The following is a 14,062-nucleotide window of genomic DNA, read 5'->3' on the forward strand; positions in this document are numbered from 1 at the left end:
TGCGAAAATGTATACCTGTGTATGGTTGCAGGCAAGAGTGTGAACAGGTTAAGTGGTGGATGACGTTGCAGGTAATACCGAGTTCAGTGCAAAACGCGTGACGCGCCTACGCACTTTCAAGCCCATGTGTTCTGCTTGATGCAGTACCCCTCCCCGCAACATTACTAGGCACCATCACCCACCTCTAACACCTGCTCTAATTGTCCCTTTTAAACACCAAAAGATATTCTCAGAATGGATGAACCGTTGCGTAAAAGACCTCGCCTCCTTTCATTTCCCCGCCGCTCCTCCGACCCTGACCTCGATAAGGACCTGGACACAAGACGGAGGAAAAATGATCTGTTACTGAAGTCGCGCTTCGAATCAATCTTCGAAAAGTACTCTCACGACTTCTCCAGCGTTGGCGACGAGATAGACATGGACACCATGTCCATAGTCGTGAATAACGGCCATGTGCAATCAATGGAAAACGAGACAGACACAGGGGACGCATGCACCACAAAGGGGAAATCGTTGTTAAGAGCAATGACCGAGGTGCAGGACGGTGCCGACGATTACTTCAATGAGGGTGCAGACGAGGTCATCACGAGTATTGAGGAAATCGCTGAAAATACAGCAATGGCAGACGACGACCACGACATAGGCGCAGTCGACAGCGATGAGGAACTATTTGTTCCCGTTCACGCACGAACACCTTACATCGCCCCTCCTGATCTGAGAGAAAGCCAGAACACCGTCGCATCCCGCCTGGTCGACTCCGAAGATGAGTTGCTGTTCAGAGTAGCACAACCGCCGGAGAGATCAACCAGTCCAGATTCATTGTTCCAGGTTCCACTTCAAGACTCACCTAATTCCCAGACCAGTGCTTCACTACTCGAGTTCGAAACTATTCAGCAGGAAGTGAACGATAATGATATTCTTGAGAAATTCGGTCCCAGGTTTGGCCCGGAGGTGTTGGAAATTATACGGAGAGCTAGAAATGTTGCTGCTCAAGCCCATATCGAGCCGGCCTGGCGTCTTCCCACCGACCTCGTTCCTTCAGATCAAGCTAGATCACCTTCGAAGTCCAAGACATCGCCCGTCCCTCTACATACTCCACCAGATCGACGGACAGCATCTCCGGATGCTGCCCAGTCCCTCTGGAAACCGCCTAGGAGATGTTCAACCAAGAAAGGCATTCGTCAAACTGCTTCCAGACGACATGCTCGAGCCGAGTCGGCGGATCCGCTTCAAGATGGGTTTTCTGATCATGAGCGTAGAAGGGACAGCACTGACGGTGGGGAGGAGATGACACGAATGCCAGACGAGCAAGATGAAGAGGATGCGCAAATTCTGCAGATGAGGAAAGGGGTTTGTTTTTATTGCTCGGGCCAGTGGTCCTGCAGAGCTGGTGTCTTCAGGCACTGGGCCAAATTGGCAAAGGATTATGACCGGGGCGAGATAGACGACGACGATGTGCACGACCTGGAGTATATACACGGTTACGTGTCCTACAGAGTTAAGTCGCCACGTCTGCCGAGATTAGTCATTTCCGACTTCAAGACAATGGTTGAGCTGCATGAAGGAGCGGGATTGACCTTCGACGAAATCGCAGAGTGTCGGGCCCTTCGAACTCGAAAGACGGGGCTTGCCCTCAACGACGTCTACGACCGATATCGAACACCGTCTGACCTTCTCAATGACGATGACTCAAGAGAATGGTCCGAACAGGAAGTTCGCACTTTGGAGGATCTCTGTCAGAATCCGAAACGAGACATTGGAACGTTCATGTCTCACTTCAAGCAACGTCACCAGACTGAGATTGGAAATAAATTGGCCGAAATGTGGTTGAAGAGCCTCTGGGGATCTGTTCCGAAGACACCTATCAGATCAACACAAAGGACAAATGCATTGCCAGAGTCTTCTGATCAGTGCCACGAGGAGCACCGTGAGCAGAAAGAGGTACACCTTGATCCTGTCTCTATCAAAATGGATCCTGATTCTGATGACGAGCTGTTTCGTTCAAGATGAGCGAGTCAAAAGGAAGGGTTCTCAGTCCAGCTCTCGGCTCTCAAGAATATCCTCGACCGTCGTACGGGCCTCCCCTCCAATATCACCTATCCGTGCCCAGAACTTGGAAAGATGCCGCATCCCAGAGTCACAGAGGATTGTGACCACCGTATGCCCAGGGCCTAATTTAAGTGCCGTCTGCAGAGCAGCGACACCTTTGTGTTTGGAACAATCAGCTGAGTGGGAACCACAAAACGGAACCTGAAAGAACTTACAATTGACTGCGCTACTGCTCCCCACAAAGATGCCGTCCCTCTCGACCAGCAGCCGCGCCATATTCATGGCCTGCTGATCGTTCACCTTGACTGCATCGTCAATCAACACTCTCCCCTGCTCAAAGTTCACCGTTGACCGAGTCAGCCCGATCCCTTCCACAATAGTATCGACTTGATCTCTTCTCCTTGTTCCCTCCTTCTCCAGCGAGTGAAACATGACACCATGTTTGATCTTATTGTACAGACCCGAACCGAGAGGATCTGCAAGGACAACTTGAACGCCTGGTAGCTTTTCCTTAAGATAGGTAGCTACGCCTGAAATCGTTCCTCCTGTCCCTGCGCCTGCGGTGAATGCATCGATATTGCCCTGGCATTGAGCATATATCTCTGGGCCTGTGCCTTCGTAATGAGCTCGCCAATTCGCTTCCGTTTCAAACTGGTTGGCAAAGTAGCCTCTGCCTTTCTTCTCCGGGTTTTCTGTGTGTTCTCGCGCAAGATTGCGGGCACGGTTGACGAAATGCTCTTGATCCACTATCGGCGCAGGTGGGACTCTTTCGACAACCGCACCGAGCTTCAACAAAAGGTTGGATTTTTCATGCGATTGGTCATTCGGCATGCATATGTGGGCAAGATAACCCTTTGCGCGGCATAACGTGGCGAGAGATATCCCTGTTGACCCACTTGTTCCCTCGTAGACGGTATCTCCGCTATGAGGTGTAAGTAGGCCTTGACTTTCCGCTCGAGTGAGGATTGACAATGCGACGCGGTCCTTAGGTGAGCCTCCGGCACCGTTCAGGTGTTCGCATTTGGCAAGAATCGTGCAACCCGTAAAGGCTGAAAGTGAGGGAATGACGATAAGAGGTGTTGAGCCTATAGTTGATTCTATACCGGTACCGATCGGTGGAGGAGATATGAGGCTCACACCCTTGAAGTCTATGGTCTCTTCCGCCTGGCCTTGAGAGTGAAGAGGCCGGGGGTGCAGCGATGACGAGTCATAGCTGTGGTAGAATTGGCGGATCTGATCAACGATGATAGCAATGGCGAGGCCAGAGGCAATACCAATGATCAGGGGACGGTCTGCCCATTGCATAATAGTGCTTCGATTGTTGCAGATTTGTTCAACTGGTAAAGTTTTGAAGGTCCTTTGCTCTCTGGCTGAAGACGTAAGACAGCACAAGGGCCGTCACCTATGGCGGAGTACCGGTAATCTCTTCCCAAATTCCCAACTCTGGTCGTGACGCCAAACGTCCATATCTCGAAGTGCAAGGAAAGGCTCTATATTGATTTAGCGCATTTCTGGAAGACGAGCAATGAGGTGCTATGAGCCTCCGTAGAACCACAATCACTTTAGCACTCAAGATTTGATGGTCCGCCGTATCCAATCGACCTATACCCAATATGGATCTTTAGAAACTCCTCCGCATTTGCTTTGGTTTCCATTGACCGGGCTCTGGTTGTCCTTCTGCTTCGTCCTGATCTTTGTCTACAGCTGCCCGAACGCGGTTTTTCTGTTAGGAACTATCTCCGCCCCTTTCCCCGGGTCTGGACCCCCTGATGGACTCGCCCATCCTCACCCGCATCTTCCAACAGCTGTTCACGAGACCCTCGCGGAATTGTCTTCGACTGCAATGCGCTCGCAGACGACCGTCTCTTTACCGCCCAGCTCCGTCGATTCAACAGCACCGAACATATGCACTTCGCCGCAAGCAGGATGATGCGGAAGGAGGCAGCTCGTGGCAGCAGAGGATCGATGCCTTCCCCAAGGACATGTCGAGGCAGCTCAAGGAATACCCCCGGGTCACAGCGCAGGACTTGCGGCATAGGACTCAGCGACCACGGCGAGTCAAAATGCTGACGAGAGAATTTATCGATGGTGAGGTCAGACATGGATGTGGAGTGTCCTTGCACTGACACGAGGCAGACAGCCTGTACAACCCCAATTACGGTTACTTTACCAAGCATGCGACAATCTTCAATGCGGGAAAACCCTTCGATTTTGCATCCATCAAGGACGGCGCAGAATTCAATCGTCTGGTGGATGAGAGCTATATCGAGTTCGAAAATGCTCTCGACGAGATCGAACCGGACGAGACGCGACAACTCTGGCATACCCCCACCGAACTATTTCGACCGTACTATGGTGAAGCTATCGCGAGGTATCTGGTCACCAACTACAAGATGACCCTGTTTCCATACCATGATTTGATCATATACGAGATGGGTGCGGGGAACGGGACCTTGATGCGAAACATACTCGATTATATCTACGAATACGAGCCGGAAGTCTACAGTCGGACGCAATTCAAGATAATCGAGATCTCGGCCGCTTTGGCCGAGTTACAGTTGACGAGTCTGCGAAGGTCACCCTATGCTGCAGATCATTTGGATCACGTACAGATCCTCCACCGATCGGTTTTCGACTGGAAAGAGTACATCCACTCCCCTTGTTTCTTCCTCGCCCTCGAAGTCATCGACAACTTTGCCCACGACTGCCTGCGCTACGACCCCGAAACGGAGCAGCCGCTGCAAGGCAGTGTCCTCATCGACGAGGACGGAGAGTTTTTTGAATTCTACGACCGTAACCTCGACCCATTAGCCCTTCGATATCTCCAGGTGAGGGAGCTCGCCGCCCGTTCCCCCTTCGTCACTCCTCTCACCCAGTATCCGCGACTCTTGCGCCAACTCCGGCATTCGCTGCCCTTGTCGCCCAACCTGACCAAGCCCGAGTACATCCCGACACGCCTGCTCCAGTTCTTCGACATTCTGAACCAATACTTCCCCGCCCACCGCCTCGTCCTGTCCGACTTCAACTACCTGCCCGACGCCGTCCCGGGCCTCAACGCCCCTGTCGTGCAGACGCGCTACCAAAGACGCAACGTGCAGGTGACCACGCCCTTTGTGCACCAGGGCTATTTCGACATCTTCTTCCCCACCGACTTTACTATGATGGAGGACATCTATAGGGCTATCACGGGCAAGCTGACTAGAGTCTCGAGTCACAGGCAGTTTCTGGAGAGCTGGGCCTTGGTCGAGCAGACCGAGGTCCGCAACGGCGAGAACCCCATGTTGGCGTGGTATGCCAATGCGAGCGTCATGACTACTGTATAGGCGGAGTTTGGGGGCATACGAGATATCAAAGAGACGTTGGAGCACGCGAGCGTATTAGGAGACAGGATAGGTGTGCACATGCGCACCTCAATCCCCTTTTTATAGATGGCCGTAAAAGAGAATCTAGAGTTTTGTTTCTAGTTCAAAGGATTCGCCGTCTGAGGCTCAATTTTGTTTTCCGATCATTATCGGGCATTGCCCCAGTTGAACGTTCGTAGGCTTGTAGAGATTTCTGGTCTACCCTTGCACTCTAAAAGTCCGACCACTCGCAGTCTTCCTTTCGCGTTCTTCCGTCTCCGGTCGGGCACGGTTGAGGACTAAAAAAGGCGGGTTGTCAGTTCCAATTGAAAGTCCTTCCTGCGGATATCGGGGTTTGGATTCCAGGGCTTACCTTGCAAGAAATCGGCCGTCCGGCGTCTCATTCTCGAATGGATGTACGCCTTGGAGGCTTTGATGTGGTAGTGGAAGTAGTCGCGGAAGGTCTGGATGTGGGAGATGACCTCGTCCCGTCGCTGACGGGTGAGGTGACGAGGGAATAACACTATCGTTGAATCAGTTTTGGGTCCTTTAGGGGGAGGTCTACCTCGCAGAAGGCAGACGGGGGTCGGTTGGGTTAGGTGGCATACCAAATGTAATGAAGCCCATTTCACCCTTCTCGCCCGTCTTCCCGACACCCCTCAACCCTTGCAACTCCAGCGGCGGATCGCTCCGGAATAGAACCTGGGGCGCATTCTGGATGGCTCTCCGTCTGGCGTCCACAAACTCCTGCAAAAACACCTTTGCAAAGATCCTGTCCACGGCGTCCGTGAACATGGTGGAAAAGATGACCGTGACTCGATCGTGGCTGGCTTTGATATAGATTGCCTCTTCCTCACGGTAGTGAATCGCCATCACATCGCCTCCTTCCTTGACGCCTTGCGGGGCCGACTCGGACGTATATTTGCTCGCCTCTTCGGCCAGTTGCGCGAACTCGTCAAACGCCTTCTCGAAAGGCGCGGCCATGACGTTCCGCTTGAGCAGACTGATCCGCCTCACCAACTCCTCCTTTTCCTCCGCTGTCGGCGGCAGATTCTCCAGGTCGACCAGAATGCTAAAGTCGTAGCCTGCTTCCGTGCTCGTGATGTAGTTCCCATACTCCCTCTGCAGGACCTGCTCGGCCCCGTACTGCAGCAGCTCGCGGTAGCATTTGATCGAGAGCGAAATGAGTATCTGGGTCTTGCTCGTGGGTGTGGAGATGTGGAATGCGACGCCGTCAAAGTCCGAGACGACCTGGTCAATGGACGTGGGAGGGGCGCCGGAGAAGCGTTCGGTCAGCAGGGATTGGATGAGGACATTCTGGTAGTCGAGGAGGAGCATTGCAGGAGTCGGAGTGGGCTGCTGGCCAGCAGCAATCAGAAAGGGGAGAGGTGTGTAAGAGTATCGTGCTCAGATTTGTGTCGTCGAACGCTATCGAGGTGGTGGTAGGTAGTGCGGTCGTGCCTGTTTTGAGAGGTGCAATGAGTGGAAAGCAGCGAGTGCGGGGATTACGCCCATGTCAGCGGCGGAACTCCTTGGCAGCATCAAGGCGGCGAGGGCGGTTCGAATAGTATTACGAGGCCATCAGGGACTCCAACACCCGACCGCGATTCCCATCGCTGCGGTACTTTCACGCCGTGTCTCTTCATCCCCTCGCAGCCGTCAATTATCTGTTTCTTCAATAGCTGCAGCGAACACAACCATAACCCTTTTCTGAATGCTACGTATATTGAACAGAAAAATTTGGGACACGACGACTGAAAAGCGAAGCCAGGATAGAATCGTCTCATTTCATATCATTATCTAGACTTACACGAGATCCAAATCGACTCTCTTCCAACGCCCCTTTATGTGCCACGCGTCTGCTATGCTTGGGTTCTATCGTTGTGATACCCGGCAACGGCAAAGAAAAAAAAAGGAAATGACGCCCCAAAATTTCAAAAACTAGATCACACCCGACCCAAACACTTCAGTATGGATCCGCTCTGGAGGGACACCAAGATCCTCGAGAGCCTTTTGATGCAGACGCATAAACGGGATCGGTCCGCAAATGTAGTAGCTCGCGCTGGGTAGGAGGACTTTATCCTTGATGTCTTCGAGCGTGATGCGGCCAACAAAGTCGTAGTCGACGCCTTGACGGTCCCCGGCCTCGGTTTCCTCGTAGTAGATGGCCTTGGACACCTGGGGATTGTTCTTGATGATGCGCGCCAGATATTCCTTCATGGCGTGGACCTTGCCGTTTCGGACCGCGTGGACAAAGACCACTGGCCGCCTTGGGGCGCGCTCGACCAGAGTTCCCAGCATCGACAACATAGGAGTAATGCCCACGCCGCCGCTGATCAGCACGACAGGCTCTTCCGAGTCGGCGACGTCCAGGGTGAAATCGCCAAAGGGGTTGCTGACATCCAGCTCGGCGCCCTCCGGAAGGCTCTCGTGCAGGATATTGGACACTCTTCCAGGTGGTGCAGGGCTTATACCCGCATCTCTCTTGACCGAGATACGGAAGTGTTTTCCATCATCGGTGTCGGAGAGACTGTATTGACGAGGCTGATAGACGCCTAGCTCTGGCAGGAAGACCCTCACCGATATGTACTGGCCGGGCTTAAAGTTGGGTAGACGGCCTCCGTCCAAGGGTTCTAGGTAAAATGAGATAATCTCATCGCTCTCGGTGACTTTGCGTGCAACTTTGAATTTCCGCCATCCTACCCAACCGCCAGGGCTGTGATCGGCCGATTCGTATAGGCTGCGTTCGACGTCGATGAAAATATCAGCGAGTTGTTGATAGGCCGCGGCCCAGGCGTCCAAGATGGGCTGGGTGATGGCGTCGCCCAACACCTCTTTAATTGCGGCAAGCAGGTTTTCCCCGACAATGGCGTACTGGTCGGGCGTAACCCCGAGACTGACATGTTTGTGGGCGATCCGGGAGACTGCACTGGTCAAGGCTCCCAAGTTGTCGATGTTGGCGGCATATGCCCACACCGCATGTGCGAGCGCGGCAGGCTGTGTTCCCGTACTCTGATGTGCAGAGTTGAATATGTTGCGTAGTTCAGGGTGGTTATTCAGCATGCGTTTGTAGAAGTGGGAAGTAATAGCAACGCCGTGTTCAGCCAGCACGGGCGCAGTAGACTTGACGATCTTTTGGTGCTCGGCGCTCAACTCGTGCCTTTGACTTGGAGGCGACGAGGAGGGCTCGGCTGAAATGCCATCTGGCTCATTACCCTGTAGCGACGTAGAGAGTTCGGTGGAGGTCAGCATCTTGGGCTTTGCTGTGTTTGGGGGATTCAGGCTTATTGCTTGTTTATGAGTGTGACGGGAGTGGTTGAGTTAACTATCAAGCAGTCAGAACCAACACGAGTCTTAATATATGTCATTCATGAGGCTGCTTCAAGGAACGGAGATCAAACGAGTACGTAAACACAAACAGGCGACCTGTCAGGCCACGTCCCACATTGAAAAATGTGCGGCAAAATGAGGTTGAAAGTCAGATTTACAGAACTCCGCGGGCATGGCAATGAAGGGACATTTGGGCAGTAGAGCCTGTCGAGGGCGTTCTCTCATTGAGTCCTTCTCGGCCGTGCATCAAACAAGTTCTCAATAATTCATGGTCATTCGTTATCACCTAGCAACGAGATGACCGAAAAGCCGATAGGGTTATCAGGTCCTGAATCGTGATGGAAATGCATGTGAAGGTGTGGACGAAAAGTGAGGAATTCAACGTGGCCGCGGAGAAGCCACTTCACGAGGCTTATATATCGCCATTTCCAAGACTAATATTATTTCATCCCTCATGCCACTGGGCATTAGCTGAGCCCCATTTAATGGCCTGACCCCATAGACCCATTATTTAACGAGGCTTTAATTCCTACAGTGTTTGTAGCAGATTAACTTTTATATTTGCCGTATTCCTTACCTCCCACCCGGCCTGACCCGAATGCCTCCGCCAATGACAAAGTAATTATTGGTGATATCGCGTTCTTGGGCATCGTATTCAAATTGAAATCTATCATAGCTTCAGGGGCATTGAGGTAAACTTAGTAGCAAGCCTCGGCATATGTAAGTTGGATCTCTTGACGTCCACTGGCTGTGTTGACGCCTTTCAACGCTCCATGCAGTCTTGCCGAAGAAGATGGAGAGCATATTGAACAAGGAAACTCTCCTCGCAAATCATGCATTCGGTGCTCTAACGATGGTTTCTCGCGATGGACAGTTCCATCTAAATGCGTGAGGCGGGCAGGGTCAAAGATATGTCCAGACGACTAACAATGTATGACGCGAAAGAGACCTGGCGTCTAATCTTTGTCTCAAACAGCAGAAAGCAACTTATCATTCATTAGATTCCCCACTGCAAGCCAATAACATCATCAACTGCCTCAGTGCTCATGGTTAGGACCTGTATTTCATCAACCCATTCGCACAAGCAACAAAATTGATGGCCAGACCAAACTCAATCCTCCATCTTGATATCCTGCTTCGCTGAATTTCCCAGGTTCTTCAACAGATAACTCCTCTTAAAGTAGGTGTTCGGGTGCACAATCGTCTCAAGCTCGGCCGGGCCCCATATACCTTCATCTTTGACCTTCTTGATCTCTTGCTTGTGTGCCCACTCGAACACACGGTTACAGGCGATATGAAACCTCTTCTTCTCCACGTCGTCCTTGACACCTCTCAAAACCTCTCGATCGTGGACTCCCGTGGCTTGTAGCATGGCGGTGAGATTGTCCACGCTAAAATGTCTATACGGGCAGCCATGGGCCTCTCCCGTGCCGGGCGGATGTTCTGTGAGTATCTTCTGGCACGAGTACGGTGAATATCCTCGTCCACGACGATTCGCGTCGCCACCGACATCGCCGTAAGCGTGGCGGACATTATAGCGGTATTCCTTGTTGAATTGGTCGTCAGTAATAAGTTTGAACGACTGCCTCCAGAAGATAAGGCAGTCCTCCAAGCTGAGCCCAATGCCCTTGAGAAACAGTGTGTACTGCAGACGTCCAAAGTGCTTAAGATGGTTATTTTTTCGGAGTGTGTTATGTAGGTGTTTCATGCAAAGTGGGAAATGCTGTGAGAGGTTGTCAATATTGGCTGCAGTGATGGCGGCACCGGCGAGCGAAGAGTCCGAGTCAGAGAAACCGGCATCGGGAGTGGCAAAGTTTTTGGAAAGGTGGTCGAGGATGGGAGAGAGGCGATCATCTTCGTCCAATCTGGGTAGATTGCGGGCCGTGAGCTCGAGACCTTTGTCTAGCCGGCTTGTGAATTCGGTGAGCACCATGCTGGTCTGTTCGCGCATCGGAACATATGCTTTGCCTTTCCGAACTAGGACTGTGCGATGCTCGACCAGTTCTGGCACCCTGGTCCAATCCACTTTGAACCAGTTCTCTCCTTCGAGGCGTCGGAGGCCCGGCGTAGCGGACATAAGTTGCTCACCCAAGGCTCTCTTTTCTTCCTCTTGGACCACTTCCCAGTCCATATTTAAGCTCTCGACAAATGCTTGACGTTCCCGTGTGTCGTCAGACTGAAAGCGGAGTCGGAACAGCATGGTCTCGACTCTGGCGAAGCGTCTGCGGAGGTCTTCTGTTCTGGAAAAGGCAAGTCGGAGAATATAATGGGAGTAATGGTCCTTGCGTCGTTGATTCTTCAATTTTTGGTCGACAATGCCGCCGGCAGCTGCTGAGTTGGAGGAGAGCGGGAGGTATTTTTTGAGCAAAGGTTCAAGGTGCGCTGACGTCTCTTCCGGCGATTTATTTCTGAACGAGCAAGCCTCGATCTCCGCCAGTACTGGTGCCCGGTCAGTGACAATATATTCTATTAATTTGCTGTCAACATACTCCTCAGCCTGTCGATAGCCCATGTCTCGAATTCCTCCAGGCTGATTTCCTGCGTGGGAGGAACATCGTAGAAAGACAGTCGGTAGGGATAGTCGTTCTCTCTATAGGATGCCGTAGCAAACTGAGTCTTCTTGTGGTCGATGCGTTTCCGCTTTGGATCGAATCGTGGCTCTGACCGCAACATTTCGGCTGTTTGCTGGGTGGTCGAGATTTGGCGAAGGTGATGTTGGAGGATGTGAAGATGCAATGAGCGCGGGGGAAGAAGACGCGTTGAGACTCGCGGATCTCGACTTGACGCGTCGCGAGGCTGCACATGGCATTAGACCTTATGGGGCGCCTCGGGATCGGAAAATCTTTCATACCCCACGTCAGTACCAAGCAACCTGCGGTGTCTGCCACTCCTCATCCTGGCACCTGGGTATTTTCGAGTAGTCGGCAGTAGCTAGCTAGGCCCAAGAGCCTTGACCCATCTCGATGAAGCCTCATCATCAACACGCTGAACTGTACCATGTACAGTCCCTCGTGTCCACCGCTACCATTGGTACATAAGTCCTTTGCACCAATTGCGGATTTACATACCCGGTGACTTGAATGATCGGCTTTGCGGCAACACAATATTGGGTGAGCGGAAACTTCTTATCGGTGCATTACGGCCCGAGTCTTCAAATTCATTGGGCGTCTCCCCCACGATGCCAACTTCTTCAGCTTACTCAACCAAATTTCGGCCTCCATCGTTGGGTGCGTAGGTGCCTCACTTACCTACCTAGGTAGTTCAGTTTCTCCTCTTTCTGAAAGCTGCGCTGCGGCTCTCTTTTTTGTTGTTCTCCTCTCTCTGGAGGCACATTATCCTGGTGTGCCAACGACATCTGCTTTCGTCTTGTCTCTTTTCCGTTTACTGCGATAGCAACTCTTACCTCCCCTTCTAGGCGACATGACGGACACTTGATACGGGCGGCACTGCCCTATCAGGTGCGCCCAGATTCACGCGTCCGTCGTCCGTTCCCTTTCCGTTCATATTACCATGACTTTCGCAACCGCCCCTCGGAAGCTGAAACGAGCTGCGAGGATCATTTTAGTTGGCGCTCCAGGAGTTGGCAAAGGCACACAATCTGAAAGACTCATGAAACGCTTCCCACAACTATGCTCGATTGCGACTGGAGATCTGCTGCGCGAAAATGTCAAACGGCAGAGTGCGCTGGGTAGCTATCTGCCTGGCCTTTGTTCTAATCTACGGCTGCTAATTAGACCGATGTAGGCCAGCAAGCCGAAGCCTATATGAAAGCTGGTGGCCTTGTGCCTGACCCCTTGATCCTCAATCTCATCCTCAACGAACTCACCTCGAGAAAGTGGCTTGACACATCCGACACTAATGAGAATATAATCGCAGCTCTCGGCAGGGGAAATGGCTCTGCCTCTGCGGTTGTCCGCGCATCCAATTCGCCCGACACCTCGTTCATCCTTGATGGCTTTCCCCGTACTGCTACTCAAGCTAGAGCTCTGTCCCACCTGTTACCCATCAACCTGGTGTTCCAACTCGTCACACCCGTCGAAATAATCTTGTCTCGAATGGCAAACCGATGGACGCACGCGGCATCTGGAAGAGTGTACAATGTGGGGTTCAACGATCCTCGAGTTCCTGGCAAGGACGATGTCACAGGGGAGCCTTTGATGCAAAGAGATGATGACAGCGAGGCCACATGGAGGAAACGACTCGCCAAATTTGAAGAAACGAGTCAGACTTTGTTAAATTTCTACCGGGAGACGGACTCGAGCCTGGTTGTACAAGTACAGGGAAATAGCAGCGACGAAATCACGCCTCAGATCTTTGCAGAGGTCGAGGGAAGATTTGGATAAGACAATAGAACATAATTTCGACTCTTGTAAGAGAAAACTTCTGTAACCTCGACTGTGATTTTCCAAAGCCCATGGAGCTCAAAATGAACCCTAAGCCCCGGACGCCCAGCCAGAGGTGATACATGTGTCAATCTGCGCTCGACGCGAAAACAACCTCAGCACGGAAGAATGCTCGAGACTGGCGATGTAAGTAATGCATTTTGTTGTCGGCGGTGGATATTGGAAAAAGAGAAAGTTGTTAAGGCAGAAAACAAGGAGGTATTAGTGATAGTGCGAGGCTCAAACAGGAGTTCTTGGCGTGTTTGCTCCAGCGTCATTACGCTCTTATGCTGATACAAGCAACGCAATTTTGCCTTGTGCCTCTACGTGATATTGCTAGCCGCTAGCATACAATAATGTACCCAATTTGTAACGAACTCCTCGCTTGTGGGTTATCAAACGAGAGCCACATGCTCTGTATCTCGAAGGCAGCAAGTTTCCAAGTTTCAGGAGTTCCTGGAAGCGGCTGGGTCTGATACTTTTCTTTATCTGTTAAAGTTCGAGCTTTTTACATGTGCGCAGGCTCCTTCAGTACCCAGCCATCCTGCCTCCGAGACTCGTTATCATAGAACTCGGAGACTTGGATTGCCGCTCGATTTCTTTTCTCCGCACCAGGCTGCTCATCTGAGACCGTGGTGACACCAAGTCACTAACACAACCGGGCTTGCCGACAAGATGCAGCATCCAGCCGGAACCTGGTTGCAGTTTACCGCAGGGTGCTACAAGCCCCTTGCACAGAATCTGTCGAATTCCACCTTGCGCCATTACCCCGGTTCCATTCGGAAGGTGCATGGACCGACAGTAGAGGGACACGATGGACTTGACACGGGCTGCCAGTTTCGTGACTTGGGGAGGACAGGAAGCGGTAGAGAAGACAAGACATTCGTGTCACATCCAACGAAATGTGGCTTCTCCTCCCGTACCTTTTTTTTCTTCGGCTAAGACGTCCTAGGGAAGGAA

General features: G+C 52.0%; 7 protein-coding genes across 7 annotated transcripts; 3 read left to right on the forward strand and 4 right to left on the reverse strand.

The window, feature by feature from the left end:
• Nucleotides 1-234: 234 nt before the first annotated feature.
• Z517_00684 (uncharacterized protein) lies at nt 235-2,010 on the forward strand (the record flags this gene model as incomplete). The annotated part of the gene is made up of 1 exon (XM_013433648.1): nt 235-2,010. The coding sequence occupies one exon, from the start codon at nt 235-237 to the stop codon at nt 2,008-2,010; it is 1,776 nt and encodes a 591-aa protein (XP_013289102.1).
• Nucleotides 2,011-2,031: 21 nt separating this feature from the next.
• Z517_00685 (uncharacterized protein) lies at nt 2,032-3,354 on the reverse strand (the record flags this gene model as incomplete). The annotated part of the gene is made up of 2 exons (XM_013433649.1): nt 2,032-2,204; nt 2,265-3,354. The coding sequence occupies 2 exons, from the start codon at nt 3,352-3,354 to the stop codon at nt 2,032-2,034; spliced, it is 1,263 nt and encodes a 420-aa protein (XP_013289103.1).
• Nucleotides 3,355-3,818: 464 nt separating this feature from the next.
• On the forward strand, nt 3,819-5,372 carry Z517_00686 (uncharacterized protein; the record flags this gene model as incomplete). Its single annotated transcript, XM_013433650.1, has 2 exons — nt 3,819-4,137; nt 4,186-5,372. 2 exons carry the CDS (start codon nt 3,819-3,821, stop codon nt 5,370-5,372), a joined length of 1,506 nt encoding a protein of 501 aa, XP_013289104.1.
• A 237-nt stretch (nt 5,373-5,609) lies between these two features.
• Z517_00687 (uncharacterized protein) lies at nt 5,610-6,728 on the reverse strand (the record flags this gene model as incomplete). The annotated part of the gene is made up of 3 exons (XM_013433651.1): nt 5,610-5,689; nt 5,764-5,913; nt 5,999-6,728. 3 exons carry the CDS (start codon nt 6,726-6,728, stop codon nt 5,610-5,612), a joined length of 960 nt encoding a protein of 319 aa, XP_013289105.1.
• A 603-nt stretch (nt 6,729-7,331) lies between these two features.
• Z517_00688 (uncharacterized protein) lies at nt 7,332-8,642 on the reverse strand (the record flags this gene model as incomplete). Its single annotated transcript, XM_013433652.1, has 1 exon — nt 7,332-8,642. One exon carries the CDS (start codon nt 8,640-8,642, stop codon nt 7,332-7,334), a length of 1,311 nt encoding a protein of 436 aa, XP_013289106.1.
• A 1,189-nt stretch (nt 8,643-9,831) lies between these two features.
• On the reverse strand, nt 9,832-11,393 carry Z517_00689 (uncharacterized protein; the record flags this gene model as incomplete). The annotated part of the gene is made up of 2 exons (XM_013433653.1): nt 9,832-11,159; nt 11,210-11,393. 2 exons carry the CDS (start codon nt 11,391-11,393, stop codon nt 9,832-9,834), a joined length of 1,512 nt encoding a protein of 503 aa, XP_013289107.1.
• An 837-nt stretch (nt 11,394-12,230) lies between these two features.
• Z517_00690 (uncharacterized protein) lies at nt 12,231-13,063 on the forward strand (the record flags this gene model as incomplete). Its single annotated transcript, XM_013433654.1, has 2 exons — nt 12,231-12,408; nt 12,465-13,063. 2 exons carry the CDS (start codon nt 12,231-12,233, stop codon nt 13,061-13,063), a joined length of 777 nt encoding a protein of 258 aa, XP_013289108.1.
• Between the last annotated feature and the right edge of the window lie 999 nt (nt 13,064-14,062).

The sequence above is a fragment of the Fonsecaea pedrosoi genome (genome assembly GCF_000835455.1).
Source record: "Fonsecaea pedrosoi CBS 271.37 unplaced genomic scaffold supercont1.1, whole genome shotgun sequence".
NCBI lineage: Eukaryota > Fungi > Ascomycota > Eurotiomycetes > Chaetothyriales > Herpotrichiellaceae > Fonsecaea > Fonsecaea pedrosoi.